The sequence below is a fragment of the Copadichromis virginalis genome, linkage group LG8 (assembly GCF_057382275.1).
Source record: "Copadichromis virginalis isolate Kocher_CV1m ecotype Utaka linkage group LG8, C_Virginalis_male_GT1.1, whole genome shotgun sequence".
NCBI lineage: Eukaryota > Metazoa > Chordata > Actinopteri > Cichliformes > Cichlidae > Copadichromis > Copadichromis virginalis.
Window position 1 is genome coordinate 15337240 of NC_140625.1, and position 25238 is coordinate 15362477.

At 39.5% G+C, this 25238-nt stretch overlaps 1 protein-coding gene, 1 long non-coding RNA gene and 2 pseudogenes across 3 annotated transcripts; all 4 read left to right on the forward strand.

The window, feature by feature from the left end:
• Positions 1 to 4541: 4541 nt before the first annotated feature.
• LOC146703017 (uncharacterized) lies at positions 4542 to 8792 on the forward strand. The gene is made up of 6 exons (XM_085466110.1): positions 4542 to 5316; positions 7910 to 8028; positions 8205 to 8276; positions 8392 to 8446; positions 8539 to 8575; positions 8671 to 8792. Exons 1-6 carry the CDS (start codon positions 4542 to 4544, stop codon positions 8690 to 8692), a joined length of 1080 nt encoding a protein of 359 aa, XP_085322236.1. The 3' UTR covers positions 8693 to 8792.
• Positions 8793 to 11538: 2746 nt separating this feature from the next.
• On the forward strand, positions 11539 to 13729 carry LOC146703018 (E3 SUMO-protein ligase KIAA1586-like; annotated as a pseudogene).
• A 2865-nt stretch (positions 13730 to 16594) lies between these two features.
• Positions 16595 to 19681, forward strand: LOC146703019 (uncharacterized). Its single transcript, XR_014921940.1, has 3 exons — positions 16595 to 16832; positions 17062 to 17210; positions 17302 to 19681. It is a non-coding gene; the product is annotated as an uncharacterized LOC146703019 (long non-coding RNA).
• A 657-nt stretch (positions 19682 to 20338) lies between these two features.
• LOC146703020 (putative carbonic anhydrase 3) lies at positions 20339 to 24393 on the forward strand (annotated as a pseudogene). Its single transcript, XR_014922111.1, has 7 exons — positions 20339 to 20497; positions 20703 to 20879; positions 21050 to 21204; positions 21293 to 21397; positions 22419 to 22499; positions 22595 to 22758; positions 23795 to 24393. The product of XR_014922111.1 is annotated as a putative carbonic anhydrase 3 (transcript).
• The last annotated feature ends 845 nt before the right edge of the window (positions 24394 to 25238 follow it).

Here is a 25238-nt window from a genome sequence, read left to right on the forward strand (position 1 = left end):
GTAATAAGTGTAAGGAGTAATGAGTGAGTAAGCCACAGTTGAATGAAAATGGATAACTCTAGTTGGTATTTACAAATGAGTCATTTTGTTTTTTTAAGTACTGGCTCCCTTGCTATCGCTCAAAATCACTCAAATCATTCAAAATTCCATCCATCCATCCATTCGCTTATCCTTTTCAGGGTCGCGGGGGGCGCTGGAGCCTATCCCAGCTGTCATAGGGCGAGAGACAGGGTACACCCTGGACAGGTCGCCAGTCTGTCGCAGGGCTAACACATAGGGACAGACAACCATTCACACTCACATTCACACCTAGTGGCAATTTGGCTTATCCAATTAACCTATCCCCACAAGCTGCATGTCTTTGGATGGTGGGAGGAAGCCGGAGTACCCGGAGAGAACCCACGCAAACACGGGGAGAACATGCAAACTCCACACAGAAAGACCCCGGCCTGATGGTGGAATTGAACTCAGGACCTTCTTGCTGTGCGGCAACAGTGCTAACCACCGTGCCACCGTGCTGCCCCATCATTCAAAATTGAAGCGTCTAAATGAGAAAGGGTTCATTGTTCACTGACGTCAGCTTAGCTTTGATGAAAACATGAAGGCTAAATTGAAAGGTTAGCATTTTGTTTTTGTATCAGTGTTAGACTTAGAAACAAAGGCAGCTAACAGATTATCAACATGGGAAACAATTCCGAAGGAAGACTTCCCGACTGCTCGAAACAAGATCCTGAAAAGCAGCGACTCTGAAAGGCTCAAACAGATATCTACCAAGTGAGCACACCTTCATGCACCGCTGTAGCGGCAAAATTCCATTGTGGATCCATCGTGAAGTAAATGCATTTTTGTATTTTTTTGATATCGGGTAGATGGTATGCTTAAACATCTGACTGAAAGCAGAGAGTTTGAACACAGACTACAGGCTCAGGTAAAACAGAAGCATTTTTCTGAAGCTCTCACTTTGTCATTCAGTACCCTTTTACTAATTCCTCATACATATGTAGATATATACATATGTTGTGAAAGAGCCCGTCTGCACAGTCAAAGTATTTTATATAGAGGTTACACGACTACATAGCAGGTTAGCTTTGATTAGCATAATAACAGAAAAGTGGAACATGGGAAAATCTGGGTTGGCTGAGGTCAGAAATAATGTGGGTTATGGTAAGTAATGCTAACTTTATTTAAAAACAGCCAGTGGGTTTGTTGTGTATCAGTTAAAACGTTTTAAGTGAAGTAGACATAAAAGATCAGATTTAGCAGGGCTGGAAGGTGAATTTTGGTCACTAGATGGAGCCAGGCTAGCTGTTTTATCTGCTTTCAGTCTTTATACTAAGCTAAGCTGTGCTGGCCTCATGCATGCCTTTAATGATGCAGTTTCCTTTTTCAAGATCATTTTCTCCAGTAGGAGACAAAAATACCTTTACTTTATTCTATTCTAGACTTTTATGACATTATGCTCTTTCTTTTCAGATGGAGCATTACTCAGCTGTCCTCAACTGGGTTGTGATAGCACAAGGAAGCACATTCAAACCTCCTCGTCGAATTTTTTACATTAAAGTCTGATTTCCTGTCATGGTGTCTGTCAGGGGTTATATTAAGAGCACATTAATACTTTTTGCATTCTGTTACATTGCATAATGTGCCATATTTGTATGTCTGCAATATAGTTCTTTTTAATAAAGTTTTCATGCACTATAATGAATTGAGTTTTACTATGAGTACAGAATAATTTGTTGTTGAGAGCTAGGTGAAAAGTTAGCCAAGCATAGCTCAGCCAAAGATTGGTAATAATAAGTACACTGACTGTGACACACCTCAGGAGTGGAGAAAGTACAGGAATCATATTCAGTACAAAAACCTGGACAAACAGACACATCATGAATTAAATAGTTTCTTATCAAAGCATGTACTGTAGGGCTGTGGCTTGTTGTACAAATGCAACATCTTAGAAAAACTACACTACACAACATAGGTATAGGTATAGACAGGCATAGGTTTGCCAGTCAGCAAAAAACTGTTTGGGGGCTCTTAGATGGTGTTTTCCTTGTGGCTGCGTACAGCGGAGATGGGGGACGGTCTGTGCTGGCGGACGTTGGTTACTGGCCTGGTAGCCTGGCTGCCCCTGGGTTGGTCCGGGACGGGCGTGGAGGCTTGGGGGTCTGGGGGTGCTCCGCCGTATATTGTTTAATATTTAGTATCTACTGTTATCTACTGCTAGCTAGTTTATTGTGAAGGTGCTCTTTTTATTATGTTGCTCTTTTTTGTTTGCTTTCTCTTCTGTTTTTTTTTATCCATCCAGGTGATCCAGGTGTTTTGGTTTGTTTTTCTTTCTTTCTTCCCCCCTTTCTCACCGTCTCTTCTCCCCTCTGGTTTTCTTTCTCTCCCTCTCTTTCTTTCATTCTTTCTCCCTGTCCTATACCCCAGTCATGTCTGTCCCGTTTGTAGAAACCGAAAAGAAAAGAAATTCATAATTATAATAAAGGTCAATCAAATGGACCAATATGGCAAGGCCATGATGATCCACTTGGTAAAATAAATCCGCTTGACATCTTTCTTGGCCTTAAGGCAACAATTCTGATGGCTAAAGATCCAAACGGGACACACACCCAAAAAAAAAACTGTTTACAAATTGAGCGATTTCAGAATAATGTTTCTCAGTGTTACTCTACGTAACATTAAAAGATTCTAGGAAACTGGAGGAATCTCTGTGCACTGGTGACAGAAATTTAAAAACAAAATCCAAGACCTACATCACAGACTCTACATATCTCAGTGAGCATGTCAAATGTCAAAATTTGTGACAGAACAATTAGAAAAACGCAATGCTTGTTTGAAAGTGTTACCAGGCAAGCAAAAAACTCTTCTCTCTCTAAGGAGCATGGCACCATTGCTTAAGTTGCATCTGAACATACCACAAGACTTCTGGAACAGATGAGACCAAAGTGTAGATATTTGGATTGTTTAAATAATTGCAGAGATTTTTAAAGATTACATCATTTTATACATTTGATACATAAACTCTTAGAACTGAAAGAACTACGCCCTTTTTCACATGACTGCACTATATAAAAATTTTTCCTTCTCTCATCTAATTCTTGGCACAAAATCAAAATGCTGATTGAGTGAACAAATTCCACTGTGTCAGGCCTGTGTGGTTAATTAACCCTACAAGGAAAAAAACCCAAGGGTGAAATGTAGGTTTCTGTTGAGTTTGTTTTTTTTGCAAATACACAATTATCTATTGTTCAGCTTCTTTGTTAGTACAAATACTTGAAATTCTTTGGTCTGTCTTAGATGTTGTTCAGTCCTATCAAAGTCAACTTCATTCCACTGTGTCAGGCCTGTGTGGTTACTTAACCCTACAGGGAAAAGAACCCAAGGGTGAAATGTAGGTTTCTGTTGAGTTTTGTTTTTTATGCAAATGTCTCTTTAGTCTCTTTATTTACTTGAATAAATAAAGGATAATAATAAAAATGTTTTTGAATGTTATAATTTAAGTGAACTTTTTGAAATAAACTTTCCCATTTGCCATCAATAAATACATTTAAATTATGTACACAACGTGGGTGTGTGATAGTTGGACAGAACTATCATCCTGGTACTGCGTTTCAGTCCACCATGGCTCCATTGAAGGTTACATATTGGAACAAGCTATTGAAGGAGCCTTCACTGTAAAGAGTTAGCCATGCCACCTGTCAGTTGCAGGAGGAGCAGTTCACACTTAGAGGCAGTGTCATCGCTTTCAGCCTGGCTGCTCTTTGCTGTATTGTAGCTGACTGTGGCAGTGTGAGTGTAGACTTTTATAATGCTCCTAAATGTAAGTGTTCTCTTCCCGCTGGCTCCAAAGTAAGAAAAATAAAATATGAGTACAAACATTCAGTTGTTCAAATGACTATTTTGGAAAGCACAATATGTTCACAGTGCCATGCTTTCCATTTCCTTGTATTTACATGAGTGCCATAAATCATATTGACATGTTTTCAATTGCTTCAGGACTGGCAAGAAGAAATGAATTTTGCTGTGTAGAGTGTGTTGGAAAGGTTATTGTTTGCATTAAAATATATAGGAGACAGTGAGAAGAGTTCTCCAAAAACCTACCAACCATTAATCTAATGAAACACACACACACATTTTTTAAGTGACTTATTTTCCCCCACCCTCTTGCAGTTCAGTAGCCCCCTCCCCCACCCACCAAAGGCATACACCCACCTCTCTAATGCTCTGTGTTAAGGGCATCAGGAGCATTCTTCTTAGACATGTGCCTCTGTCACTCACTTACATACAGCAACATAGCTACACCGCACACACAGTCGTATTTTCACTGTGTCCTCTTGTGTTCTCAGCACAAGGCTGGCACTCTGCTCTCTGTGAGCACAGTTATTTTCACCCCGTCTCTCGGAAGCCTGCGAAAAAGACCTGAACACTCTGCCTAAATCAGTTGCGGCTTTAGCAGCCATTGGCTGTTTTGGTTTTTGGTGGAAGAATAGAGTGAAAAGAGTAAGACAGTCCTCAAGTTCCAAAGCTGCATTTCTTCCGAGATGGAACCTGTGAAACTTTGGGTGGTAAGGCTCCTGCTTGTGCTGCTGTGCTCAACCCAGGTGCTGTTCTCTGCTGTAGTAAGTGCCCAAGACTTGAATGAAATGGAGAAAAGCCTCCACGTTAGAAATGCTGAGGAGGTTCTGGCTGAAGAAGCTGAAACAGCTGAGGGTGGTGATGGCACTGAGGAAGATGATGAACATGTAGAAGAGGAGAAAGATGATGAAGACTCAGATGATGATGAGATAGAGACTGATGAACAAGTGGAAGAAGAAAAAGATGAAAAAGAACAGGAGGATGAGAAGGAGACAGCAGAGGAGGAAGCTGAGGAGGAAGATGACAAGACTGATAAGGAAGAGGAAGATGATGCTGAGGAGAAAGGAGATGTTGAGGAAGAGGAAGAAGAAGGTGAGGCTTCTGATGAGGATGATGCAGAAGAGGAAGAATCTGAAGAAGAATATGCAGCAGATGAAGATGAAGAGGAGGAGGTGGATGAAGATACAGATGAGAATGGTGAGGAGGAGGTGGATGAAGATGCAGATGAGAATGGTGAGGAGGAGGTGGATGAAGATGCAGATGAGAATGGCGAGCAGGAGGTAGATGAAGATGCAGATTGCGAGGAGGAGGTTCTTGAGGAAGTCCCAGCTGATAATGAGGAAGATGACGAGGAGGAACCAAGAGAAGAGGATGACGATAAAGCAACTCAAGGAGATAAGGAAGAGGAGGCTGACAGTGCTGAAGAGGATACACATGAGGATGACTCTGAAGAGGAAGATGGTGAAAACACTTTTTTTTAAACCCACACACATTTTGAAACATATTAATAGTTTAGATACTGAATTATGCAGTATTTAAATATTAGTTACAAGAAATGATGTGTTTTCTTAGAACTCCATGAGTGAATCTGTACTCTACAGTAGCTCTCTGACATTGTTCAGCTTACTGGGGTTACTTTAGGAACACCATCATACATATCAGTCCTAAAATAGACTGGATTATCTGTGCGGTAGGAACCCAACAGTATCTAAACCATCTATTCCATTTGTTGTGCCAATGTAGCTTTTGAGACTTTAAAACACCAAACATTAAATACATGGAGATTTGTCTAAAAGAGGGTACTATACAGTTTAGGGCATATTTTAAAAGCACAGTCATTTCTTTTAATGCTAGAAAAAGAATGACAAGAAATCATATTATGGAAAAATGGGACCTGTAGGAATTTTAGCTTTGTTTACACTATAGCTACTTAGACTACTTTGTAAAACAAACATGTCACATGAGGTTATGACAGAAGTATAATACAAAAAAGAGACTGTCTGTGTCATACATACAAAAAAATATTGCACCAAACAGAATTACACAGTTAGTCATGTAACTTCTAAATAAATGGCAGTTATCAGACCTTGCTAGAAAAGCATTTCTTGGATTGCTTGTTAGTACAGAGATGGACTGACTAACTGTTAGTCACTAACACATAACCTGGGCTGCCAGTGAGCGGACTTGTCACAGGGGGGTTGATGTTAGTACAGACTCAGTAGTTAAAAAAGAAAACAATATGGCCTAAAGTTGCTTGTTATGTCTGCGGTTAACTGCAAAAATGGCAAAAAAGCAACTAAAGTAACTTGCAGATATGAGTGTTGTTGAATGAGGTTGCAAATTACTGCAAGATGTATTGAAATCAATTCAAGTAAATAAGGTTTACTCCAGCACCAGCACAGCAATTAGGAAACCCATGTGAATACTGAGGTTTTGATACAGTGCGCCTGGAAAGTATTCACAGCATTTTGCTTGTTCCACATGTCAGTCTGCCCCAGGGCAGCTGTGGCTACAACTGTAGCTTGCCTCCACCAGTGTGTGAATGTGAGAGTGAATGAATAGTGGCATTGTAAAGCGCTTTGGGTGCCTTGAAAAGCACTATATAAATCCAATCCATTATTATTATTATTATTATTTTGTCATGTTACAGACTTATTCCAAAACGGATTATATTCATTCACAGTCTTTGACATGACACTGAAAATTGAGCTCTTTCAGGGAAGTGACCAAGAACCCAATAGTAACTCTGACAGAGCTCCACCAGTCTGGCCTATATGGTAGAGTGGCCTGACAGAAGCCACTCCTCAGTAAAAGACAGACCTTGCTCATCAGCTGGCAAATAGCATCACCACAGCGAAGCATGATGGTGGCAGCATCATGCTGTGGGGATGTTTTTCGGCAGCAGGAACTATGAGATGTAATTGCTGCCAAAGGTGCTTCAAGAAAATATTGACCAAAGGCTGTGAATACTTCTTTAAATTTTATATTATTGTATTTTATTTGCAATTTTATTAAATTTGCAAGAATTTCATGCAATATACTTTCACTTTTTCATTATTGTATGTAGAATTTTGAGGTTAAAAATTAATTGAATCCGTTTTCAAATAAGGCTGTAAAATGACAAAATGTGTAAGAAGTGAAGCGCTGTGTATACTTTCTGGGTGTCGATCCTTGTATTAAACAGCAATTAAACAGGTGTACCTAATGAAATGGACAAATATGATTACATGGCATTACTTGCTTTTGTAATTCTGGCGGGGCATGGTCTGCGGTGCCGCTGCAGGGGAGATGGACGCACCTACACTGCATCTGCAAAAACGCCTCGCCGAAATAAGAAGCTGTGATGCCTGTCTGTAGTTGTTGTTGTTGGTGATGATTGTGCGGCTGGAAGCTGTAGAGCTGCAGCCGTTCGTGTGTTTGCAACAGCAACCGTAATAAAGAAAGGGATACTAAAAAGCATTGCCGTGGGTATTTACAATAATAAATACTTACCTATGCATTTTCTACCCCACATGTATGTCTCAGTGCTATATAGTAACAGAGCAGTCTAACAGTCTTACTGCAACATTTGACAAATCCTGACTCTAATATCTAATGTTTGCATCTAAAAGATATTTTGCTATCCAGATCATTAAATTAATTTTGTGATTTCATGTTAAAGAGGAGGTTAAATAATGAAGAAAGACACGTGGAGTTATGATCATCTTTTTTTTTCTTTTATAGACAATTTAATGTTCTACAAGATACACTTGACTCTCTTCCACAGCGTGTCTTGGCCTGTCTTCCTGCCCTCACCCCCAACCAGTTGTGGCAATTTGCTGAATGAGCCTAGTTCTGCTTTCTTCCTGTTAAAAGGGAAATTTTCCTTTCCACTGTCACCAAAGCACTTGCTCATAGGGGGTCATTTGATTATTGGGGCTTTCCCTCGTCTTTAGCTTACAATATAAAGCGTCTTGGGGAAAGTGTTGTTGTGATTTGACCATTTATAAATAAAACTGAATTGAACTGAATAAAATACATTTCCGATAAAGATGATTTCCTGAACCATTTACAGATGAGTCTGAAGGTAAAGACACAAAGGACAACCAAAGTGACTCAGATGAAGAGGAGGGAGCTGCTGACACTCCACAGTTCCACTCTGGATCGTTGTGTAGTGTTTGCTCCATTTGTGAGGTAAAAAAAACATATCATGGAAATAACAGATTTTATTTGCACATCTGCCCAGTAATCACACATTAGAGTTGGGTTTTACATAATTTCAGCAACCTGCTACAAATGATTATAAGTCCTGACTATATACCATATGCACGGTTAATCACTATACCTTGTGATTCCTTCTCATCTTGTAGCATTGCTCTAATGACTGTGCCAAGTGCCCGTGTGAGGAAGGAGATGAGTCAGATCACTGCGAGCACTGCCAAGCAAGCATCTTGACTTAAAAAGGATTATAACTGCTGTAATAATACACAGCACTTTGTTTCACCTAGTGCCTCTTTATGTTAATCCTGTTCTCTTTTTGTTTGTTTTGTTTTCCAGGGTTGTTCAACCTGCTACATTTGTCCCATTCTTTGTGACACAGTTTGCACACCGGGTAAGTGCTAGTTGTGATTCTGTGGGGGTACTGATGTGTGTTCACAGATTTAATTAACTTTGGTTTGACATAAATGTTGTATTTCTTTTCAGGTGGTTTTGTTGATGAGCTGACTGGATCCCTCTTTCAGTAAGACTATTCACATTTAAAAACACAGAGATATTTTTAGATGCGTTATTGTTGCACTGTTGCCTTTATACATAGTTATGCTTTTGTTTTTGCAGGACTCTTGCCTCTCTGCTCTGAGCTCCCTGAGAATTATGTTAATTTCCTTATGTGGGAAACTACTCCCCTGACTTCACCACATCAAACATGAGCTTGTCATGAAACAAAAGCAAAGAAATATTTATGTTTTAAATCATACTTAAAGCTCTCTTGTAAGAAGAACAGAAAAAAATCAGTATGCACAGATTTTGCAAATATGATTTCTTCTTTCTGCCTTTTTCTCTTCTTTTGTCTTTTTATTGTTATAAAAAGATATATAAAGGTTGACACACTTGACATGACATGAATCATGCAGACAAGAAAATATAAAATACATATAAATGGTAAAAGCAGAAGTGTTTATAGGAATACAGTGGGGCAAAAAAGTATTTAGTCAGCCACCGATTGTGCAAGTTCCCCCACCTAAAATGATGACAGAGGTCAGTAATTTGCACCAGAGGTACACTTCAACTGTGAGAGACAGAATGTGAAAAAAAAATCCATGAATCCACATGGTAGGATTTGTAAAGAATTTATTTGTAAATTAGGGTGGAAAATAAGTATTTGGTCAATGACAAAAATACAACTCAATACTTTGTAACATAACCTTTGTTGGCAATAACAGAGGTCAAACGTTTACTATAGGTCTTTACCAGGTTTGCACACACAGTAGCTGGTATTTTGGCCCATTCCTCCATGCAGATCTTCTCGAGAGCAGTGATGTTTTGGGGCTGTCGCCGAGCAACACGGACTTTCAACTCCCGCCACAGATTTTCTATGGGGTTGAGGTCTGGAGACTGGCTAGGCCACTCCAGGACTTTCAAATGCTTCTTACGGAGCCACTCCTTTGTTGCCCGGGCGGTGTGTTTTGGATCATTGTCATGTTGGAAGACCCAGCCTCGTTTCATCTTCAAAGTTCTCACTGATGGAAGGAGGTTTTGGCTCAAAATCTCACGATACATGGCCCCATTCATTCTGTCCTTAACACGGATCAGTCGTCCTGTCCCCTTGGCAGAAAAACAGCCCCATAGCATGATGTTTCCACCCCCATGCTTCACAGTAGGTATGGTGTTCTTGGGATGCAACTCAGTATTCTTCTTCCTCCAAACACGACGAGTTGAGTTTATACCAAAAAGTTCTACTTTGGTTTCATCTGACCACATGACATTCCTCTGCTGTATCATCCATGTGCTCTCTGGCAAACTTCAGACGGGCATGGACATGCACTGGCTTCAGCAGCGGAACACGTCTGGCACTGCGGGATTTGATTCCCTGCCGTTGTAGTGTGTTACTGATGGTGACCTTTGTTACTTTGGTCCCAGCTCTCTGCAGGTCATTCACCAGGTCCCCCCGTGTGGTTCTGGGATCTTTGCTCACCGTTCTCATGATCATTTTGACCCCACGGGATGAGATCTTGCGTGGAGCCCCAGATCGAGGGAGATTATCAGTGGTCTTGTATGTCTTCCATTTTCTGGTGATTGCTCCCACAGTTGATTTTTTCACACCAAGCTGCTTGCCTATTGTAGATTCACTCTTCCCAGTCTGGTGCAGGTCTACAATACTTTTCCTGGTGTCCTTCGAAAGCTCTTTGGTCTTGGCCATGGTGGAGTTTGGAGTCTGACTGTTTGAGGCTGTGGACAGGTGTCTTTTATACAGATGAGTTCAAACAGGTGCCATTCATACAGGTAACGAGTGGGGGACAGAAAAGCTTCTTACAGAAGACGTTACAGGTCTGTGAGAGCCAGAGATCTTCCTTGTTTGAGGTGACCAAATACTTATTTTCCACCCTAATTTACGAATAAATTCTTTACAAATCCTACCATGTGAATTCATGGATTTTTTTTTCACATTCTGTCTCTCACAGTTGAAGTGTACCTCTGGTGCAAATTACTGACCTCTGTCATCATTTTAAGTGGGGGAACTTGCACAATCGGTGGCTGACTAAATACTTTTTTTGCCCCACTGTATGTATGACTGCAGTAGAGGCCAAAAGGAACATGAACATTATGAAAATTTGCAATTTCTTAGGTTGTGTCCTTTTTGAGTTCTTTTGTCTTGCATCCTGTTAGAGTATAATTTAATGCTAAAACATTGTATTACCTGTTTTTGCATTATCCAGTAAATATTGTTGTTCTTTTGATAAAAATGTGTTCAGCGTAGCTGATTTGTGCACCATGAGCATCCTTTAGCTTCTGTGATTCAATTGCTACACTCTGATTGGTTCACAATAAAGAATTGGGTTCAGAAAGGGAAGTTGTGGGTTAAAGATTTGGTAAACAAGGGGTAATTCAGGCACTTAGTCTTCCATATACACAGAAACTTGTAAAAACAATTAATTAACCAAAAGGGAAAAATGGTCCAAATCAAAGCTGAAACTTGATACCAACATTTTAAAAATCTTTTCTAATAAGTAAACATTCAAACCTGTCAATCAAACAGGGACCCCGCGATGCATGTCTTTTTTGTTAGCAGTTTGTTGTCTTTAAGCTCAAACCAAAACCACTGTGCTTATTTTGTCGACAGACTGCCACAGACCAAGAGGTAAGGCATGGCTGCTTTAAAGCACTACTCGTTGTGACAAATGAACCAAAGTAAATAGGAAAAATTAATCTAGTGTACTCAGAAGTAAACATCAGAAAATTACATGTGATAATATTTTTTAAATAAAACAATACATTTTTATCTAAATTGGTAAGATATAGTGTGATCTTTTTGAGATTCCTCGCTAGTTAGAAAACAAATTTTGTTCATTTGTCAGAGAGAAAAAACCCAACAACAAACAGCAACAAATTGTCAAAGTCACAAATGTTTTCATGTCAAGATCAAGTCTCTCTCTGATCCACACAGTCACTTTCATTTGCCTATATATGTTCAGTCCGTAACACGCCATGGTCTTTAATGTTTTGGAAAAAGGAGGTGTTGTGTGTTTGCTGTATTTCTGTTCTGCATAAACACAAAGAGAACTGGGCCTAATCAGTGCTTTAAGTGGGCCGGTACGCGCCGGTACTCAGTACCGCCACTTCTAAATATAGCTCTTGAGAGTACCGCCACCTCTCCATGCGCCCAGAACGTGCTTTTAGCGTACCGGTACTCTCATTTGCACATCTGTTATAATCGTTTGGCTGCGCTGCCGCTTTTCAGAGCGCCCTTCACAAGCACGCTTCCTAATTCGTCCCACCGAGAGCAGAGACTACATTACCCATACACCAATGTGTTTTACAAGTGAAAAGCGCATGCGTCGCTTTTGCCGTTGTCATGTCAACAACTCAACGTGGTCCGGAGAGGGTGTGTAAAACGCGCAAACAGCTGCTCGGCTAAAATACAAAAACAATGAACACTTAATATGCTCTCCTGGCTTCAGACTCTGAGTAGTAAAAGAACATGGTCAGAATCAGAGGACTCGCTGGCTGACACCCCACCGAGCCAGAATGATATCGCTGCAGGTCACACGCAAGCTAATGAAAGCTGCACTAGTGCCGCAGCCGCGGACGATGGCACTTTTTGCGACGACGAGGACGAGAATGACACCATTTCTACCGATGACAACAGCCGCGTTAGCGAGCATGAGTGGCCAGAATGTTGGTCCCAAGCACAAGTCCGGTATTTCTCCACAAATTACAAGTGGCTGATCAGCAGAAATCAAAAGTTGGGTTGTAGTGTGTGTAGTCAAGTTTGTGCTCGCGTGGACATGCAGCAAGGGCAGAGAGTGTCGCAGGAGTGGAGTGGGTGCTTAATCTCGTCTTTTGGAAGGGACAAGGCTGCACAACAAAACTCACTACGAAAGAAAATAAAAGAGCACAGAGACTCAATTTATCACAAGAAAGCAGTTGAAATAAAAGAGAAGGCAACACAAAATACAATGCAAAAACACATTGAAGATATGAGAAAGGCTGACTACGCTTCAACTTGCAATGTGTTTAGAACAGCTTATAAGATTGGCAAGCATGGGCGTCCCTTTACAGACATGCCAATAGATGTCCAGTTGCAAGTCTTAAATGGTGTCAAGATGGGCAGAGTTTTGCACTCTAATAACTCATGTGCAAATATACTGGATCACATTGCAGCTGAAATGAAAAAGAAGGTAGTCAATGACATAGTGATGAATGAAAGAAAATTGTGTGTGCTCATTGATGAATCCACTACAATAAGTGGAAAGTCTGTGCTTGTCGTGTGCCTGCGGTCAGCTATTTCCAGTGAAAATCCAGACACAATATTTTTTGAACTGATTGAGCTGCAGGGGACCACAGCAAAGGACATCACTGAAGCACTGTTAGGATGTCTTCATAATAATGGCTTTGACCCTCACTACCTACAGGAACATTTGTTGGCATTTGCTTGTGATGGAGCCTCAGTGATGCTTGGGAGGAAAGCAGGAGTTGCTGCCAAAGGAGCTTGCAAAGAAAAGCGTCTGGACTTTTTTAAGTTGCTTGAAGACGTTTCACCTCTCATCCGAGAAGCTTCTTCAGTTCTAAGGTCAAATGGTGGAGAGTCCCAGATATAAACCTAGTGGGAGAAACCCCCCACAGAGGGACAAAAGGACCCCCTGATGATCCTCTAATCGCCTGAGCCAAGGTGTGAGACTGGGTGTGGGTCCCAATCAGCCAGAGTTTCGGGTGTGTTCATTGTGAAACCTGGCCCCACCTTATCATGCAAATTCCTGAGGTCAGATGGCCCAGGATGTGAGTGGACGTTAAGGCGTCTGGGAAGGGATCTCAAAACTGGATTATAGATGGCAGAGAGTTGGTGTCGTAAACCCCCGCCTCTGTTCAAAGATGGTCGCTCACAGTGGACATAGATGGCTTCTTTCACTCCTCTTTCAAACCATCTGTCCTCTCTGTCCAAAATGTGAACATTGGCATCCTCGAAAGAGTGTCCTTTATCCTTAAGATGCAGATGGACTGCTGAGTCTTGTCCTGTGGAGGTGGCTCTTCTGTGTTGTGCCATGCGCTTGTGAAGTGGCTGTTTGGTCTCTCCAATGTAGAGGTCTGAGCATTCCTCGCTGCACTGTACAGCATACACCACATTGTTAAGTTTGTGAGAACCTTCACAGACAGGAGTTGCTGTGCAGCTTTGTTCCAAATTCCCTTACCTGTTTGTCTGGCATTGTTCCAATCACAGACTGGAACTGGCAGTTTGTGATGTTTTGAAGGAGGTAGGAGGAATCAACCACTTTAAAATATTCTTAGATCAGCTTTACTCCCTCTACCATGCATCACCAAAAAACCAAAGGGAGTTAACCGAGAGTGCTCACAATGTTGGACAACGTCTCCTTGTGATAGGCCGTGTTTTATCAGTGCGTTGGGTTTCTTCAAGTGAGAGAACAGTGAAAGCATGTATGGGAGAACTACCAAGCTCTGCAGGTACACTTTACAAGTGCTGCTGCTGATACCAGCAGGGACTCAAGAGAGAGCAAAATACAAATTAGTTTATAATTTATTTTATGTACATTTTGTTAAAAAAAAAATTTCAATACCTTTTTGCACATTTTATTTATGTTCAGTAGCTCTTTCTAGCTCAAGCAAATCCACAAACTAATAAAATGATTTATTATTTTGTATAAGGTTGTCTGTTGACTGTTGTATATAAAACCCATTCAATATAGTTGTTGTTACCTCAGGGGAGGCGGAAAAAAATATTGAGTACCGGCACCTCTTTTGGGCCACTTAAAGCACTGGGCCTAATGAAGCATAGTGATGAATGTGTGAGGACATGAAGGACAGAAAACCTGTTGAGTAGGTTCACTTACCAAAGTGATGTGTGTACAAACACAAGACTGAGTGACATTAAACATTACCAGGTAACAGACATGCTGCCCGTGTGATACAAAAAACTGCAAATCTCTGTACCTTTACCTAACAATATTTTGTAATAAGTTGACATATGAATGATGGACATTGATTATTGGATTTTATAAATTTGTCTCTGCTGTTGACTGACTAGTGTACTTACTAATCATTTAATAATTATTAACTGTGATTTGTGAATGTTTTGTGTATAATTGTTTTATTTTATTTGATAATAGTTTGTGGATGGTCACACGAGCACTGTAGTATTGACTGCAAATAGATACTTGTCTGTAGGTATGTGTATCATTATTCAGTGTTTTGCATAAGACCCTGCTTATATGTTCACTTTTATTTTGTCTAGATTATTCAGAGGAGTAATAGATGCTAAGGGTGATTTTTCTGGACTATAAAAAATAAAAAATATGTGATACTCGACAAAAAGTTCTTCTATTTTCTGTGAAACATTTCATGAACTGAGTATCTGAACTGTGTAATATGTCTGATGATTTTGCTTATTATAAAGCAATTGTTGGACACCATTTCTTCACTTCTTCCATCCTCTGGGAGCAAATATATGATTTCATATTGTTTTCTTGCTGGTTTTATTTGAGTAGTTTCAGTTGTAATTTGAAGTAAATAGGTTTGAAGTTGCAGCTGGCACACTAAACTTCTTGGAGAAATCAGAAATTAATCAAACATCACATTGAGCCACTTAAGCTGATTTTTCTCTTCAGGAGTGAATAAATAACTTAGATTTGGCATGTTTAACAAAAATAATAATTATGTCCTTTACTTTTTTCTCCATTCTTTTGTAAAACAGTATATTTAAAAATTAATAATCATATTTTGTCTTTAAAAATGTCATTTTGATTCAAACGTTTGTGGATACTGGTGGATTAACCATTACAGAAACATTAAATATTCTGTTTATAATTACCAGTATTGTTAATTTAAGGCAGCTGTGCTTTGGACGGTGGTCTAATTAATCTATCTATTAAGCACTGTAAGTGTTAAGGTTAAACCAGGCTCAATTATTTCACCTTTGCATTGAGCCTGTGCGCTATAGGTGTCTGAGTGATATATCAAAGAGTAGAATGAATGTAGCTATACATACTGATTTTACCAGCTATCTGGTGTGCTCTTATTGATGCCTCTATTTTGAATACCATGTTTCTGAAAAAAGTCCAGCAACCATGTTGTGTGTCTCCCCTATATATGTTCATTGTTTAAACACAGTGGGCATCCCCCCATTGATTAGCATAGTATATACATACATTTTGTAGCGTACTGCAGCAGTTTGTTACCCCTTTCTCACTGATGGACTTATTGGACTTGGAAAAAAGTTTTTAATGTGACACCTGAAACCAACACATCACTTTTCAAACCTTGGAGACCTGAGACTGCGAGAGTAAAGATAGAACGGTTTGTCAAAATTTCAACAATGAGTACAGTAATATAATCAGCTTGTCTGATCTTGAAAGCTTCTTCATGGAGTTTTGTAAGAAATGAGGATCACAAATCTTATCCAAGTGATCATTTGAGATTTTTGTGATGCACATTCTTCACTTTATTCTGTCTTAAGGCACTTAATTGGGTTTCAGTTCCGAGATGGACTGTTATGTACTAAAATACTGGATGATTCACAGTCCACGCTTGAAGCAGCTGAATAAAAAAAACACAGAATTTTCACTGGCCCTATAGAAAGCTGCAAACTAGCATTAACAGCAGGCCTTCATTACTAAGTAGTAACTAGCTATCAATGAGAGCATAACAGAGCTGCTTTCTCTTTCTCAAAATATAAAATCTAGAGCAAATGGATTTTTTTTTTATTGATGATTGATTTTCTTTTCACCCTGAAGATGTATTATCCCACTCTCACCCTGTACCTGGGTTTCTGGCCTTTGGCAGCATGTGGTGAGTAAAATGCGTTAGTTTTACTTTTATAATGATTACCATCATCCTTTTCCACTTGTGTTGAAAATAGACATGTCATGCTTCACTTTCTCCCTCATGTCACTCTTACATGTTTATACAAACAAGAAGCAGTTTATCCAGGATATGAATGAGCATTACTCAAGGCTCATATTTGCTGTATTTCCATTTCAGCCACTGCAAGTGATTGTTGTTATCAAGGCTGTGCTAATTATCTGATAAACATCTGAATGAATGATTTTCATCATATTTGGTTGACTTTGGTATTTAGTCTGCATCTCAATTTTACAGCTCACACACTAAGTGGAAAAACCTGACTAACAGTTTTTGTGGAGGATCAACGATGTCCCCTATTGATATTGTGACCAAAAATGTAACGACTGACCCTAACCTGGGAAACATCAACCTCAATGGTTTCAACTCTAAGGATGTCTTCACGTCAATTATGAACAATGGACATACAGGTACAAAAACTCACGTTTTACTTCATTTAATTTTTGAGATACTTTACTGCTAATACTGAATATTAAAATGCATTGTATACATTTGGTTGAGAAAAGGATTTAAGTATTTTCTACCACTGTGTAATAGCAAATATCCTGTTTGTAGTATGTTGTAGAAATTAAGAAAGGCTTCATCTCTGTCATAATTAAATATGTTTATCAAAGTTTTCCATGTTACACCCATTTGTAGTGGAGTGCACATTGAAAGGAAATGAAGTTAAAGTGAGTGGAGGTGGACTTAGTGGAACATATACAGGACTTCAGTTTCACTTTCACTGGGGTGATGGAAATCATCCGGGTTCAGAGCACACAGTCGATGAGCACAGATATCCAATGGAGGTACAATGTTTCTTCATCACTTGACATCTAAACTTCTTTTCCTTGTTTTGCTTTGCCTTATAAATGGTTAAATGGTTGGAATCTCTTCCAGATGCACATAGTCACTCAGAAGGATCATCTCACTGCCCCCCGGGAGCATCCAGATGGATATGCTGTACTTGGGTTTTTCATAAATGTCAGTATGTCCCAGACTTCACGCTGCTATTTTTAAATAAGCAACAAAACTGGTTTCAAAGTTCTACCAATACATGGGTTCCCTGACAACGCCTGCTTGCAACGAAGCAGTCGTGTGGACAATCTTTCATGAGCCAATCCACGCCAACAGTGAACTGGTGAGTTCTCTTTAGCATAAGAGGAGCAAAGATTGTGTTTAGTGAATTTAAGGGGATTTGCAAATATGAATGTTCTCTTCCTCCTTTTAACACAACACAACAAACAAACAAATATATATGATATGAGAAAATGCTGAAAAGAAAGCTTCTTATATTAATTAATGTGGATTAGAAATTATTTAATTATTTAATTACTGCTAATCCTACTGAATAGCTCGACCAGTAAATGACTCATGGCAAATGGAATCCTTCTGTTTGTGTTGGATTTACAAACAGTTGCAGAAGCAATCACTGAAATGTGCAGACATGCAGCTCTAGACTTACTGGTGACATACCGATGGAGCATACTGGTACATGCTGGTGTCTGCTTGATTATTGTGTTTGATAATCATGCCTTTTTATTTATGTCTTTTTCTGTTGACTCTGTCAACAAGTGAAAATGTTGCGCAAACGGCACGTGACTGTGTGGGATAAACAGATAATTCCGAGTCATGCAAAAGTAACAGAATGACAAGTGAAGTCTTTCTTTTCAACTTATCTACCTGATTATTTACCAGCCAACTGCAGATAGTGAGGCGCACATATGTCTATGTAAGCCCTAGACTTGTCTGGTGGCTCAGCAGATGCATGACTCTTTGAATTTAACTTAAAGGATCAACCAGTATAAAAATCTCTTAAAACACTCAGAGGACATGTGTGCGTACAGTTTTTTAATTTGATGGCAACAACGTCAGTCAATCAAATTGGGATGACGGCAACATCCCAATTTGAATCTTTCTTTGGCTCTCGGAGGAGGCGGACACACTTTTTCTCCTCTCCCTTATCTTCCCTGCTAGTTCTTATGTCCTTGTCTAGTCTCGTGTCTTTTTTGTATTACTTTCCCTGGAACACCCTCTCATAGTCTGTGTCTAAAACCTAAAAGAGAATTATGGATTTGATCAACTGGTCTCTGAATGCTATTGACACCCTTTAACGAGAAGTCTGGGCTCAGGAGAACCCGAGTGCCCTGGAGGGACTTTCCCTGTCGGATACACGATGGACGGGTGGCAGAGGATCGTGTGCCTGGCGGGACTGTCGATCGAGGACGCTGAAGATATCTACCTATTTGGAACCATGATAACAGGGTTCTGGCTGATCGGAGCTGGCTTGGCCCTGGCTTATCGGAGAATTAAGAGAGCAGAACCGGCTGTTCAAACCCCCACAAGGCTGCCCGCTGGGATTGAAACGACAGATGCGACTTCTCAGAAAGGGCTCACTGAAGGCAGCATGGTTAAGAGCTTGGAGGCGCTTACGACTGCAGTGAATGCTCAGAATAACACCTTTGAGCGTATGTATGTTGGATTACATGAGGAAAGAATCAACTCAGAACAACATCTCTGGGCGGAAGCTACATCTCGGATCAGTTGGCTGCAGTTGTGAGGTCTCAGAATCTGCTATGTGAGCAAAAAGAGTGACAAGACCACAGAATCGACGGCTAATAACATCACGGAGAAACTCGCAGCTATTAACGGGAGATTGAGAGACCAGTGTCGGAGTATTAAAAACAGCTTGAAATTCTCATGAGTTGTTTGCAAAAGAAAAATTACCATCATAATCCGGCTACCCCTTCGGCGCCAGCTGTGGGCTCAAGGCTGGAGCCGAACAAAAACTCCCTGATAACGACTGTGTTGAGTCTGTTCCTTCCCATTCCATGCAAGGCCACCTGGGTTGGCTGGAAGACTGTTTACTTAGCCTGGCGGGGCGAAGGACACTGTCTCAGCTGAACTATGGACACGCACTATACTGATCACTCACTGACACATCACCCTCCCTATCCAACGCCACCTCCAACGCTTACCTCCCCTCTGATGTGGACATCGGGTCAGCTGGAGGCGCAGTCAAAAGATTGCAGCGGTCCCAGATCAGATGTACACACTGGAACACTTTCCCATGTTGCTTGTCTGTGTTTATTGTGTTATGGTGTGTTGATTCCTGTGCATTCCTGTATTATCCTTCTGTGTTGCACATTTTGATGTTTTTTTTCCTCGCTACCTAGCCTGACCTGTCTCCCCATTGTGATGTTTGTATTGTATGTACGGTCGGCAAGGTCTGTCATCTTGGTTGTGGGCAAATGACCTGCAACTGACAAATAAAGGCTATCTCATCATCATCAAAAGGCAAAAAGTACATGGTACTACAAGAAAACAGCTGGAAAAGGATTTTGCTGCTAGGTTAAATAGAAACAGGTGATTAGAATATATATAAAAAGAATATCTTTGACAGACAGAGTTGCTCAGAAGCAAATATTGGCAGATGCTCACCAAAAACCAGTTTAATATCTCAGTAATGTTCTTCTCCATAACACTGGGAGATATTTAAATATCTCGTCATCTACAGTGCATAATGTCATCAAAAGATCTGGATAATCTGGAGAAATCACACATGTTTAAAAAAGTGACATATTTTCCCATCTGGACAACATCTTTTCCAGTGAAGGCCTTGCATATTTCCATATACTATATAGAACTATATACTGAATCTATTACAGCAGCTTGGAGTCTTAAAAAAGAGTCTGGGTGCTGTGGTCTGCCTTGAGTCTAGATTTTGATTTGTTGCTGTCATCAAATTTAAAATGAACTTTTTTTTCCCCTTAAAATTGTATATTTTCTATGTAAAACATTTGATACATTTTCTATGTGCTATTGTGATTTTTTTAATGGTATGTTTCCTTGTTCTTACAAAAAAGTACAGGCTTTCTGAATGAGCAAGGCTTTTTCAGTCACAGTCACTGCTTTAGGGAGTGTATGTCTGTGCTGCCAGGGCGCTAGCTGATGTTAACCTTAACCTAGCCTTTGGTAATCTGTTCTTAGATTAAGAAGTTTCCCATGGAAACACACCTGAATAATATCTACCGACCTACACAACCTCTGCACGAACGTAATGTGTATGCCTCCCCTGGAACTCCTCTACCTTCCTGTAAATTGGAAAAAAACATAAATGATTGATACATTTTTATGACTTTGATTTGGCACATTACATATATGACTCTTTTTCCATTCTTCAGATGAATGGTGTTATCATCCACATCACTGTGGTATGTATCAGCACATTTATCAGGAGAGTTTTATACTGAAAATACTCTGAGATCAGGATTTTGACTGAAAATGTTTTCTGCAAATAGCTGACACTCCACCTTCTTGGCAGCTTCTGCCTGGCTCCCACTGTAGCAGTACACACCAGTCACCCATCAACATTGACAAAAACAATGCTGTGCCGGACAGCCATCTTGATGCCTTTGTATTTAAACATTTTGATAACAACCACGCTATCAAGTACATCACCAACACAGGCCATTCAAGTTTGAAGGGTTTTTTTTAATCATTCGCAATTGTTTTGGACATGGTTAATATAAAGGTTCTTATTTACATTATTACAGCATCTTACATTATTATTATGCCAATCTTCTTCAACTAAATCAAAAGAGTATGTTTGTAGTATTCTTTTCTTGTGTTGTCAAACAACTGCCAGTGAAGTGTGTACTGGTGGAAAATTTGGTGGAGGAGTCAGGAGGAGGTTTGGGCCATGACTATACCATCCTACAGTTCCACTTCCACTGGGGTGACACATCAGATACGTCTGAAGGCTCAGAGCATACTGTGGACTCAAAAAGATACCCAATGGAGGTAGTGACAAAGATTAAGCATCTGCAGCATTTTCCCCAAACACCTAGCCTGTTTATATTCCATGCCATTAAGTTGGTCTTTTGTCCAGATGCACATTGTAAGCAAGAGAAAGGATTTAACCCTGGATGAGGCACTACAGGCACCGGATGGCTTGGCAATGTTGGGAGTCTTTATTGAGGTAAAACCTGGGGAAGTTAAGCTGTTAACAGTAGTATATATGCTATATTGGTTGTCAAACACTTGGCTTATGATACACATTCCATGTATTTAAAAGAAAGCTAAATCTGCACTACACTCGAATTTCTGAAGGGATCTACAATGTGAACAGGGCAGAAGAAAATAAGTAAGACAAAATAGTTTCTATTTCTACCTGTCCTACGCACCAAGTTATGTGATCACTGTCTCAGACACTCAGTGTCATCGTCTTAGAGTTATCTGATTAACAGTGCAGTTCATGCTGGCGGCTGATGACAGTTGTAATATCACAGATGGGAATCCATTCCTAATAGTTAAAGGAGAAAAAACTTTTTTGCACTCTATATTTGATCATTAGAATTCCACACAAATCTGAGATAAGTGAAATAACATCTCTCAAATACACAAAATATACAAATCTCTGGCATTAGCAATATTAACATATGGCTCGCTTTGAAGTCATATTTTTAATAAACACTTCAACTGTCTTTTCATGGGGAAATACTTGTGAAAATAAAGATGATTAATCATTTTCCTAAATACTTTGCATTATCAATGTCAGACAAAAACTGTGGTCATAATTATGCAGTCATTATCTGAGATGCTTTAAGCTACAGAAGTGATGAGCATCTTTGTGATTTTAAAAAGTCACGTAAAAAATAATATACTTCTGTATGATATGTTATTTTTTTTAAATCAATCACTTGATTGATTTTTAAACTCAATCAAGGCTTTCAAAAAAGCCTGAAGCGATTGTTAGGTCTATAAAGAAAGCTTGCTGTTATTTCCAATATCATTTTGTGAGGTGTGGGTTAAAAGTTTCTCTTAATGTCGATTTTCCAGTCTATCCCTACTACCAAGAGCACCTCTCATGGGAGCACTTTGAGCAGCTCTCATGGGAGTACTGGATCAGGAACAGTAAGTTTCTGTTTTTTTGTTAGTTTTTATTTTAGCTTTGTTAAACTACAACCCATATATTTGAGTTTCTTTCTAATTATCCAATATAACTGTCTCGATAGACACATCCTACATCAGCACCAACATCTAACACAGACTTCTGGAAAACCTGACCAGCTATCTCTCAAAGATACACAATATCAGTGAGCACACATGTGCTTTGTTGAACAGGAAAGCAAACTTCTGAATCAGGGCCCAAGCAGATCACCACATGTTGTGCATCTTTGCTTCATTGTAGGCACAACAGTGATGGTCACATATGAGATCTCCATTGATGACTTGCTTGGCAATGTGAACCGGCATGACTACTACCGCTACAGTGGCTCCCTAACCACACCTTTATGCAACCAAGCAGTTGTCTGGACAGTCTTTAAAGAGTCAGTCAATGTGGACTTAAACCTGGTAAGTTTTACCCATCATCCATTTTAAAAAGGTAATTTGCTAGCCTTGAGACCTTTGTATGGTATGCCATACAGATGAAGCAAAATGGGAATGATAATATACATGGCTGACATACCTATGTACAGTGATTAAAATGACTGTATTCCCTTGGTATTGAAGGCTCAGAACATGAATTGTGACACAGACATTTTAAACATTTGAGCCAACAGCTTGAAATAATGAATAAACTTGAAATAATGAGTAATAATACTGATCACAGAGAGTCAGCAATGTGCATTTCATTTGATATTCTGGTCAGGCACTTAAGTCTGTTGTCATTAGTAATCCGGGTCCAAACTCTTCCTTGGTACCCAAACTCACTGAAGCAAACATCACTGTAGCATCACTGAGAGAGTGATGATAACTGTAATGCACAGTTATCAAGTAAATGCATATCAAGTCTCCACAAAAGACAAATTCAATGACCAAGATCAAGTATTATTGTGATAGTCAACCTTAACGACACACAGTTAAAAGCAAAGCACCTCTCAATACCAGCATGAAAAATGTAAAAATAACACTTTTGTCATTGCACTATTGTAAAAAAAGATGCAATAATTTTTATTAATGCTAGAGTAATGGTAAAACTACATCACAGCACAATAATCTATGACAGAGTACACTCAAATGTAAGCAATTCACCTGCTCAGTTTCCTCTGGTGTGAATGACACTTTCAGTTATCTGTGAAATCAGCTGCTCTCAGTATATCACTAATCAGTGTTGGGCAGGAAGAGGAAAAACATGTGACTGTCTTCAACAGTTCAACATAATCTTTGGCAATCTGTACATGTATCACGTGATTTCACCTCTTCATCAACTCTTATGAGACATCCATGACAGGCTTCAACAGCTAGCAGATTACAGGCTACACTTCTGCAACAATAAACCAGAGCGTGCATTCCAGTGCAGGAACATATACATCAAATAATGATATGACTTTTTTCAAGTGAATATTTAAATGTGTCCCAAAGGATTTCTTTCATTCTTATCCACTAGATCAAGATGTTCCCCAAGCAAACAGGATATTTCAATGTGTATCGGCCCACACAGCCCCTGCCAGTGGCCACGGGACCAGTGAATCTGCATCCAGTGCTTCTCGACCTCTCTTATGTCTTCTGCTGCTGGCATGCCTCTGTGTCTATTTTATATAATTTGGACCTGTGATGAACTGCTGTGAAAAATATATATTGTACTGCACTTATTAATTTCTTTATATGTTAGCTTGGAAAGTGGTTTTTCATTGATGAGATTTGAATATGTACTTTATATGTACTATATGTATATCATTATAATGGTTGACCAGAAATGCTGCTTATTAAACTTTGAGGGGATTAATGTCAAGCTGGCATGATATTAAACCTTGAAACTAGGTTGCCAAACAAAAATAATTCTGCGCTTGCTATAAAATAGCTGTTTGCTTTGCTTCAGCAAAACATATCTTATAAGAAAAATAAAAAAGTCAATCACTAATTAAAAACATGAGTATGTTTTGAGTATAGGTGGTCATCTTGTATGTTTGCTATACAAAAAGCAAAGAAAAATATATTTTTTAATTAAATGATCTTGTGCTTTAGCAGTGGAAAATGTTTTCTTGTAGCCAGTTTAAATTAAAACAACACTTGTCTGAAATTGTAATGTGTGATTCTTGTGTAAAGCTACAGGCCTTAGTTTTTCATGATACCATCATCCTGTAATCTCCTTGCAATATTACACCACCAACATCAGCCTGAACAATTAAAACAAGGCAGGATGGATCCATATTGCTATGTTAATGTGAATCTGATACATTTATCAGGAACCAGTCTAGGTGGAGCATGTTACATAGACATAGATAATAGATAATCTGTCAAACCTCTATTCAATTGCATTACTTTTAACATTGAGCATAACCTTTTTTGTACAGTGACTGACTTCATAAGGGCGATGTTCATTGTCCCATCTTAGACAGCGCTCGGGGTGCTTGATTTAGTGTGAAAGCCTCCATAAGGAGCTTCCTTGTCTTGATTTCAGTGGTTTCTATATTCTCCTTTGGCTAGGTTATTATCCCAGCAGGGGATATATGATCACCGGCAGGGCGTAGGTGATAACTGACCAGATCTTCTCCTTCCCATTCAGCTGACCCCTCTGGACTTGAGGTGTGTGTGTGTGTGTGTGTGTGTGTGTGTGTGTGTGTGTGTGTGTGTATGTAAACTTCAGTCCTTTCTTTTTGAAAACAACAAAATGTGAGGTTGTATAAATAAATAAGTAAATACTGACAGTCGGGGATTAAATTAAATGGGAAGAACACAAATGAATTACCAACTGAAGCCTCATATACCTACATACTTACAACATAATTTCAATGGTTAACTAGATTTCACCAAACAAATATTTCACTGAACAACTGATATTGAACTGGGAGAAAAACAAAAGTTTCATATACAATGGAATTCATATTGCA

What these genes read in the sequence shown, in the direction of transcription:
- LOC146703017 (XM_085466110.1), top strand. Translation starts at nt 4,542, where the DNA reads ATGGAACCTGTGAAACTTTGGGTGGTAAGGCTCCTGCTTGTGCTGCTG. An exon ending in TGACTCTGAAGAGGAAGATG is followed by an intron (nt 5,317 to 7,909) that starts GTGAAAACACTT and finishes AACCATTTACAG; the next exon opens with ATGAGTCTGAAGGTAAAGAC. An exon ending in ATCACTGCGAGCACTGCCAA is followed by an intron (nt 8,277 to 8,391) that starts GCAAGCATCTTG and finishes TTTGTTTTCCAG; the next exon opens with GGTTGTTCAACCTGCTACAT.